Source organism: Tupaia chinensis, unplaced genomic scaffold (genome assembly GCF_000334495.1).
Source record: "Tupaia chinensis unplaced genomic scaffold, TupChi_1.0 Scaffold000276_1, whole genome shotgun sequence".
In the NCBI taxonomy this organism is placed as follows: Eukaryota; Metazoa; Chordata; class Mammalia; order Scandentia; family Tupaiidae; genus Tupaia; species Tupaia belangeri.
Genome location: NW_006159758.1, coordinates 1,444,689 through 1,454,255, shown reverse-complemented (window position 1 = coordinate 1,454,255; position 9,567 = coordinate 1,444,689). Strand labels below are relative to the sequence as shown.

At 36.1% G+C, this 9,567-nt stretch overlaps 1 protein-coding gene across 1 annotated transcript in view; it reads left to right on the top strand.

The window, feature by feature from the left end:
• The window catches only part of LOC102487405 (cytoplasmic dynein 2 heavy chain 1), a gene marked incomplete at its 5' end in the record, with an annotated part of 254,523 nt that overhangs the window by 100,819 nt on the left and 144,137 nt on the right, over window positions 1-9,567 (top strand). The window contains 3 exons of the mRNA XM_006150080.2: window positions 1,450-1,576; window positions 3,510-3,651; window positions 4,238-4,347. Coding sequence (XP_006150142.1) covers window positions 1,450-1,576; window positions 3,510-3,651; window positions 4,238-4,347 — 379 coding nt within the window. The remainder of the gene's footprint in view (window positions 1-1,449; window positions 1,577-3,509; window positions 3,652-4,237; window positions 4,348-9,567) is intronic.

Genomic DNA, 9,567 nt, shown 5'->3' with positions numbered 1-9,567 from the left:
ATAATTATTTATTTAATTTATTCATTCCTTTATTTTTTAATTTGACCAGAGTCAGACAGAGAGAGAGGGAAAGTGAGAAATCAAGCCACCAGGTCTGGGACTTGAACCATGGTTGGCCATGTGGGAGTGTCCAGCGCCTTAACCCGCTGGTCCCGTCCAGCATATTTTTTAAGGCATTAAGGCCAAGATTGAAATCACAGTTGGCTATGTGGTGTCTGGCTCTTTTAACCACTGAGCTGTAGAGCTGGCCCAGCATTTCTATCCTTAAGTAATATACCAAACTACTATACCAATATTTTGGAAAGCTTACTGTAAAAACCTTTGGATTTAACTTTTAAGTAAAACAGAATGATATTTTCCACTACAGAGTCATTGTCAAGAATGGGTTAATGCTCAGCAGCAAGCAGTTTCTTGTGCTGATTCTTTTAGGTTTAACTTAAACTGGACTGTGAATACAGTCTTATTTTCTTGGATATTAATGAAGAATAATAGAATTGGAAAAATAAACATGAACTATCATAGTGTACATTCTAATTTGATAAAATTAAAATGGTTACCCTTTGTAATACAGTTTGTACAGAACTATGAGAGTTGATTTAGTTAAGAAATATCACAAAAGCATGTACAAGGTGTAATATGAATTGTGTTAAAAAAGATTTTAAGTGTCTGTATGCGTAATATAGGAATTATAATACTATACTTATTGTGAACTTTTGAGAATAACATGCTATTTTTTTTCTTTCTAATGCTTGGCATAATTTTGACTTATAATAGACATTTATTTGTCAAGTGACTAAATAATCATGTGGAATATTACTATATATCAAATAAAATAATAAAATTGTACAGTTTTTTTCAGGAAAAGTAATTTTTAAAAAGTTATTAAGCCCTGGCAAATGGACTGTAGGGAGAGATTCCACATAATGTGTTAGAAATCTGAGGTGAATTTTGAAATGCTACTTTTGGTAGGTAGATATTTGAAGGGGTTAGCCTTAGGCACGAGGTAGGAATAAGGGAGTGGTCGGAATGCATTCTAGAGAAATGGAACATCCTTAAGAACATGAGATAAAGGACAGGGCATTTTCTGAGAATATCTGATTCTTCAGATGTTCAGTTTTGCTGGACTAGAATAGAATGAAATAAAACTGAAAGGTAGATTGTATCAGTTTTAGGAAGGAACCTTGAATGTCGTATTGAGAAATGTGTACGTAACATACTAAATTATGGAGGCCTGTTAAGTTTTTGATATGGAAAATGCTAATGCTGCACTTTCAATATGTGCGTTGATGTATTGATTAGTTCTATTAATCATATTCAGTACACAGATATTAGCGGTATTATCTTTAATTAAATCCTGACACAGAAGTTCACCTTACTGCCTAAAGATAATTGCCTTAAATCTCTCTTATATTCTTTTCCCTTTTAATTAAATTTTAATATTTTTTATAGATTTCAGAGCAGGACTTCAGAAGCTGCTAAACTTGAAGCTGAAGTAAGCAAAGCACAAGAAACAATCAAAGCTGCAGAAGTCTTAATTAATCAGCTTGATAGAGAACACAAGAGATGGAATGCCCAGGTTTGTTTTAGAGAGAAGTTATAAACAGTCTTCCTTTAAAACATAGGAAACGTATGTTATATATTTGGTTTTTAAAATAAAAAGAAAGTGATATCTGTTAACTTGCACTTGGTTAGGGTGACTGATCTAGATATAAATGGTCATATGTGAATTAATCCTTAAGCCAAGTATCTTTATATAAGTGGATTATATGCAAAGTAACCTATTCCTCTTTGAGTTACCAATATTATTGAAGAGAAGGGCAGAGACAAGTATTCATAGATGGAAAATTTAGTACCCCTTAGATATTTTTAAAAAATTTTCACCACAACAGAAGTTTTAGAAGTTGACACTACTGGCCATTTATTTCTTCTTGAGATGTTATGTATTATTTTGACTTTGTTAGTCTTACCTCTTATTTTTGTTGTTGTTGCTGTTTGCATCTTTTTCCTTTAACCAGTAAGATGCACTTCCCTCACCTGCTCATCCAGTGATGTTGATTGTCTTCATAACCCTTCTTCAGCTCTTTTATTTTGCAATTATTCTGAGACTTTCTCATCTAGTCTTTATTTCCCTATACCATGATGGTGATGAGAATAATTTTGGACTGTGTGAGTTTTTTTGGTGAGAGATCTTTGCTGTAGGTTGTGTGTGCTCTCTGGAGAGACAGAGATCAGACAGAAAGCGAAAAATCACCCCACAAGGAAGATGGCCATAGTGCAGTCCCCTCTCCTCTACTCTTTTGAGGTTTTAGGCACACATGCACCTGGCATGAGTTTAAGCCACCTGGTTTGGGACCCGAACCATGGTCAACTTCATGGAAGTCCAGCGACGCAACCATTATACCATCTACTGGTCCGGTGGAATGCTGAATTTTAAATTTGTATTTCCAACTACAATTTAGATGTTTGAATTTTAATTCTTTCTCAGGAACTCAAATCCAATATGTGTGAATTGTTTTCTCCTTTTCATTACAAGTCTCTTTTATTTCCTATCTCCCTGAACACATCTTTCTTCTAGGCATCAGAAGTAAGAACATGAGTCATCTTAGGCTGTTTCTTATGTATATATCATACTCATTTGCAAATATTCTTCATATTTGTCTTCTATCTCTACTTCCCGTCATTTTCTTTCTTTATTTGGGTTTCCCTAACTTGTCTCCCTCCCATGTGACCCTTTAGTCTATCCTTCATTTATCAGCTAAATTATCTTTCTAAATAAAAATTGATTGCATTACTGACTGCCTGATTAAACTCCTCCAATAGATCATGCTACAGGTTAAAATAGAAACTGTTTCCCTTGGTTTGGAAAGCCTTTCATGGTCTCCCTCCTGTCAACTCTGCCTTTCCCATCTCTTTCTTTCTGTGTAACTGCTCTTTTGCTTAATGCTTTATGCACACTAAACTTTTTATTAATGGGTTTTCATGCTTTGTATTATTTTTTCACCCAAAGGACTTATTTTTTTATTATTATTATTATTTGACCAGAGAGAGACAGAGAGAATGAGAAAGTGAGAAAGCAAGCCACTAGGTCTAGCACTCAAACCCTGGTTGGCCATGTGGGAGTCCAGTACCCCAACCACCAGGCCACTTGTTGGTCCCTTTATTTTTGTTTTATGCTGCATCTTAATTTTGTTCTGCACAGTGATGCAAATTCACAATAGTCAGGGTGAGAGTTCTGCTTCCATTATATTCATTAGGAATTTTCAATGACTAAATTTCTTTCTCCAAAAACACTAGACTTTCATATTTTAAAACTATCACAACAGGATCTGTGGTCCTGTTGACATTTGTATATCTTGAACATAGTCAATTACAAATTTTTTAAAAAGAGTTATTACTTAAAGGTTATTACTTATTATGATTTTCTTTCCATTATGAAAACTCTATGAAGCTGTTGTTTTCTTCCATGCTAGGACACACCCATACCTCTCTCTCTCCCTTTTTCTTTCTAGGTTGCAGAGATAACAGAGGAGTTAGATACTCTTCCTAAAAGAGCTCAACTAGCTGCTGCATTTATTACATACCTTTCTGCTGCTCCCGAGTGTCTGAGAAAAACCTGTTTGGAAGAATGGACCAAGTCTGCTGGTCTTGAAAGTTTGTATTTAGTTATTCATGAACTTGAAATTTCAGTACTTTAAAAGTGGATCATTTGATCACTGTTACTTTACTTTTATAAAATGGAGATTTTTTCCTATTTTAAGTTACAAGGTTACTGTTGCTACTGTTAATTTGTTGAATTCAACAAATGTTCTGAAATTATTTTGGTATTATAATTCTGTTCCCAAACTACTCTAAGAAACAGACTATTGAATTACTTTTGATATTACATGAATATGGTGAAACATTTTAGTACTTTTATTTTTATAATAATTTCATATATTAGGATGAGATGTAGTAACTTCAAAAAATTCTTGGAAAATTTCATTGTCCCAAAATTAGTATAGTTGTGAAACCTTGACTCAATAGAAGAAGTGTGATTTTGCTGAGTTCCATTTCTTTTTCCTTTTTAAAAATTTTTTCCTACTTGGGTTTGGGCACTAAATTTGGAAGAATGAATTTTAAATTGAGGATTGTCATAGGCCTTCTGTTTCAGTATATCCTAAATAGTTTTATTCTTTTCTCTTTCTCAAGTACAAGATAATTATAGTGTGAAATGTCACCAATATCATTAACTTTTCAGAATTTGATCTGAGGAGATTTCTTTGTACTGAAAGTGAGCAGTTAATTTGGAAAAGTGAAGGCCTACCGTCAGATGATCTTTCTATAGAAAATGCTTTGGTTATATTACAGGTAATCAATTTATTTTATCATTGGAAATATTTTCAAGCTTACTGTAGGAAGTATATTTTTCAAATTCATAGCAGTTATACTTCCTTTTCACAGTTATACTTCCTTAGTTACATAAGAGCGAGAATATTGTAGCTAGCCCCCTGGCCTGGTGGTTGATGGAACCAGATCCTACATGACCAAATAAGTGGTTCAAATCCTGGCCCCAGTGACTTGAAAACACACTGGCTGTGTGTGCATGTGTCCTCAAATCAGAGAAATGGAGAAGGGATTACCATGTGACCACACCCCATTGGGGGTACAGTTTCCCTCTTCCTCTGTCTCTGGCAAATGCATATGCACTCTGGAAAAAAAAAAAAAAGGTAAGTAAATAAATAAGAAAAGGGTCAGCAGATGACGTAGTGGTTATGTCACTAGACTCCCACATGGCCAGCTCAGTTTGAGTCCCGGAACCTGGTGGCTTGAAACTCAAGCTGAGTGCATGTGTGTGCCTGCCCAAGATTCCAGGAGGAGAGTGGAGGAGAAGGGATTTCAGCATGGCATCTACCCCTGGGCGGGGGTGGGGGGGAGTGATTTCTCACTTTCCCTCTCTCTGTCTCTGTCTCTGTCTCTCTCTGGAGACTACATGTGACATAAACAAAAACCTCTAAAAATAAATAAGTGGAAATATTTTGGTAATGAAAATCCATTTGTGAGTCAGTTGGTGAATGTATAATTTCACATATAATTTATCTTCTACCTTAACTTAAAAGTATAAAGTGGTATTATTTTGATGGCAAAATATTCTAAATTGTACTTCCTAGTATTAATAGAAATTTTTAGGGATAACTGATTCATTAGGTTGTATAGTTCTTTCATCTATAGTGTATGACTTCATAAATTTTATATTTTTATTTTGGAAACCAAAATTATACAAAGTGAAGATAAGTTTTAATTATAAGTTATAGATTACTATATGGATAGGTTGGAATATTGTTTTTTTCACATAGTGTCTATTTTCTAAAAATCACTGATCAAGCTTGAACGTATCTGTATTGGCAGTGAATGTGAAAAATAAATTCAAAGCCATGTACTCAAATCATTACTTGTAGTAAAGAGTAAAGCGTGACTTTTTTTTTGTAGAGTTTTTTTTTTTTTTTTTTGCTACAGGGCATGTGTGCTCGCCAGAAAGACAGAGACAGACAGAAGATACAGAAAGCAAGAAATCACCCCCTAGGGGGGCTGGCCACACCATAATCCCTTCTCCTCCATTCTCCTCTCCAGATCTTGGGCACGCATGCACACGTGCCCAGCGTGAGTTTAAGCCACTGGGTCCAGGACTTGAACTGCAGTCTGCTACGTGGGAGTTCAGCGACATAGCCACTACGCCAACTGCTGGACCCTAAAATGTGATTTTTATGAGGAGCTTGGTTACGTTTTTGATGTGGAACTTGAAGATAATGTTTTCTTGCTTGATAATGTGAATTTTTTCCTATTCTACCTCAATAGTTTATGCTCCATAATAACCATATCTTTTTTCCTGTCTGTAACCTTTTTCCTTGTCCACACACTGTTTCTTTTTTCTATAATGCTATAGTGTCAAAGAAAGTATTAACATTAATGTTCCTCTTTAGGGAGCATAACTATATTATGAGGTTCATATTTTGAGCCCTGAATAGTTTTTTCTTTTCATTTGATTTGGCCTATTTTTCAATGTACTTTTTCTTCACTATTTCACACTAGAATCGTAAATCTAGAACTCTGCATGTGTATGTAAATAAATTAGTTGCATTATAGCAAATTACTTACCTTTTATGGTATTTGTTATTCCTTCTCTAAAATTTATTTTATTTTGTTTTTTTCAAGAATTATTTATTCATCTATTTTTTAAAATTTGACCAGAAAGGGACAGAGTAAGAGATAGAAATAGAGATAGAGATAGATAGATAGATAGAGAGAGAGAGAGAGAGAGAGAGAGAGAGAAGGAAAGTGAGAAAGCAAGGCACCAGGTCTGAGACTCGAACCATGGTTAGTCATGTGGGAGTCCAGTGCCCTTAACCACCATGCCACTTGCTGGCCCCACTCCCCCAAATTTTATAATCATTTCATTCCCATTCCCATTTCTTTTCTTTTTTTTTTTTTTTAGAGAGGTTTTCGCAATAGGGCGCGTGCGCTCGCCAGACAAACAGAGAGACATAGAGACAGAAAGCAAGAAATCACCCCCGGGGGGGATGGTCACGCTGCAATCCCTTCTCCTCCATTCTCCTCTCGGGATCTTGGGCACGCACGCACATGCACTCCACGTGAGTTTTAAGCCACTGGGTCTGGGATGCAAACCGCGGTCGACTACGTGGGAGTCCAGCGACATAGCCATTACGCTAACTGCTGGTCCCGTTCATTCCCATTTCAGCAAGTTAAGAAACTTGTGTACAGATTGTGAAACAATACTAGTTTAAGAATTTATTTTATAAGAAACTAGGGAGATAAGCTTTACAAAATTAATTTATAATAATTTTTTAATTGTTATTAATTGAAAATAATTTTGTATTCTGAATTGTTTTTCATGATGAATATAATGATAGTGCCTTTGAAATCAGTATTAATAATAAGCTTGGGGGACCAGCAGTTAGCTTAATGGCTATGTGGCTGGACTCCCACGTAGTCGACCGCAGTTCGAGGCCTAGACCCCGTGGCTTAAACTCACGCGGGGCGTGTGTGCGTGCATGCCCAAGATCCCGAGAGGAGAATGGCGGAGAAGGGATTGAGGCGTGGGCATCCCCCTGGGGGGTGGTGTGATTTCTCGCTTTCTGTCTCTCTCTCTCTGTCTGGCGAGCGCAGGCGCCCTATAGCGAAAAAACCTCTCCAAAAAAAAGAAAAAAATAATAATAAGCTTGGATTTACTTCATATGTAATATTACTAAGTTCCTTTTTTATACTTACATGCACTTATATGACGAAAATCATTTGGAAAAATTTATTAGGGTAGTTAGTGATTTTGTTGAAAGGAATTTGCCGTTATAGCCAACACTTTTATCTCAATTCTAAGGTAGATTAGATTAAAAATAAATTGTAGTAAAGAATGTGACAGGATAGTGCAGTTCTGTAACATCTACTCATTAACATCACCATGTTGTGTATGTGAGATTAAATCTTTAAATATGTGTTAGTTGAGATTCTAGGAAGTCATCTCTGAGAAAGATGACTTGGGATGATAAATAAGATGTATTTTTGGTTCAGAGTGATACAAAATCTCCTTAGTGATTGTAAAAGCTTTGCTTGTATTCTCCTGTCAGTGGAGGTTTTCCCCAAATTTGAAGTGTGTAGTCACTCAACAGTTTAACTGATGCCAAGAAAAGCCTTTTGTGTCCAAGCTATTCCTTAGTTGGTTTTACAAAGAGGCTTGAAATTCTTCTGCTTAGGGTAGGCTTACTATTGAAGTATATGTATTGTTTGAGGAAATAGTCAAATCCCTATCTACCAGTGACTGTAACAAGCATTAGTTTTATTATGTTAGCAGAAAGCTCACATGTTTAATGTCTCTGGAGTGCAGGAAAGAATTTGGTCATGGTGCTCAAGTGAACTGTACTGATTGGGCTTACAGCTATATCCCAATGTCTTTATTAATAGTTTCCCTTTCACTGTCCAAAGTGTTCTGGTTTTATGTTTTCACTATTAGGAGACTCCGTGTATAATGAAGAATACAAAGCTGTTAGAGGATATGAGTGAAGAACATGCAGAAATGAGAAGAAAAAGATGACTAATTTAAATTTCAGATTTATATACAGTTTTTTCTTATTAATATATTGGATTTATTGGACATTTATGTTTTATTCTTTATGGATACTTCAATGTCCAATTGTTTTTTTTTCAACTGCTCAAAATTTCTGAGGTGTTTTTTCTGCCATTTGGTATATCTGAAGAAATGGAAATTAACTTGATATTAATCTAAGACTATAAAGTTATCACAATAAATCATGGGGGAAAATTCTTCAACTGACAAATTAATCAGCAGCAGCACTTAGGTAATACTGTGTTGTACATATATTTTTTTTAAAATAGGATTCTTTATTGATTTTTTTTAAATTTTTTTTTAAATTTGCTAGATGGGGCAGAGAGAAGGAGAAAGCACCTACTAGTAGGGTCATGTCACAATCTGTTTTCCTCCATTTCTCCAGCCTGTGAGGATTCTGGGGACACATGTGCCAAGCATGTTTTCTCAAGCCACCTGGTCCATGACTTGAACAATTCTGTTGACCATGTGGGATCCAGCTTCCTTGGTCACCAGTCCACAGGGCTGGCCCGTATTTATGTCTGTTTAAGAGTTACAGTAGGCAAAGTACTGAAACACTTAACCCATGTAATTTTCAAATCTAACCAATCTAATAAAGTCATATATTATCTCTTTTATAAATAAAGAAATTGAGGCATGGGAAAGTGAAGTCACTTTTCCAAGGTCACATAGCTGACAAGTGGTACGGCAAGGATTCAAATACGGCCTTTGTAGATTCCAGTGACTTCTCAGTGCCTGCAGTATAAAAACATCATTAGCCTCATATATGGCATAAGAAAGCTTTCGTTGATCAGACAGATTGCAGATTACTTCTGGTATTTTATGTGCATCATCTTGTTCACACTTTTTACTCCAACTGTGCCAAACCACTAGAAGTTTCCCAAATACTCCAAACTTTTTTCATTCCTCTCTATATCATAGTATTGTTTTTGCCTGAAATCCTTTTTTCATTTCTTTGCCTAGCTTATCTGTCCTGGCTTACTTAGACTGGAAGTGATTGCCTAGTGACTGTTTTCAAGGGCCCCCAAATCTGAGGGTCCCTGCCTACAGTGTTTACTGATTCCAAAGAACATGCTGGGAGGTCCAGCAAAGACATGAGTTTGTTTACTAGGAAGCTCCACTGACAGCCACGTGGAGAATGGTCCCTGCTGTCAGTGAATACAGACTCAGGTTTTATATGCCAAGAACAAGACATGCATAAATCAAGTAATACATAAATCAAGACATACATTATTTAGGGGTTTTGATACCACATCAGCTTATTAATCAATAGCATCTGCATGGTATGTCTGGGTTAGTGTCTGGGATTTAGTGCCTCTAGTTTTGCATTGTTTACTGTGAGATGTAAGGCATACCTCTGGAACAGCCCCAGACACAGGCCAGTTCCATAAGGGAACGGTCACGAGGGGCTCACGAGGTCCGAGTGGGCCAGCAGCCGGATGGCAGAGGAATAG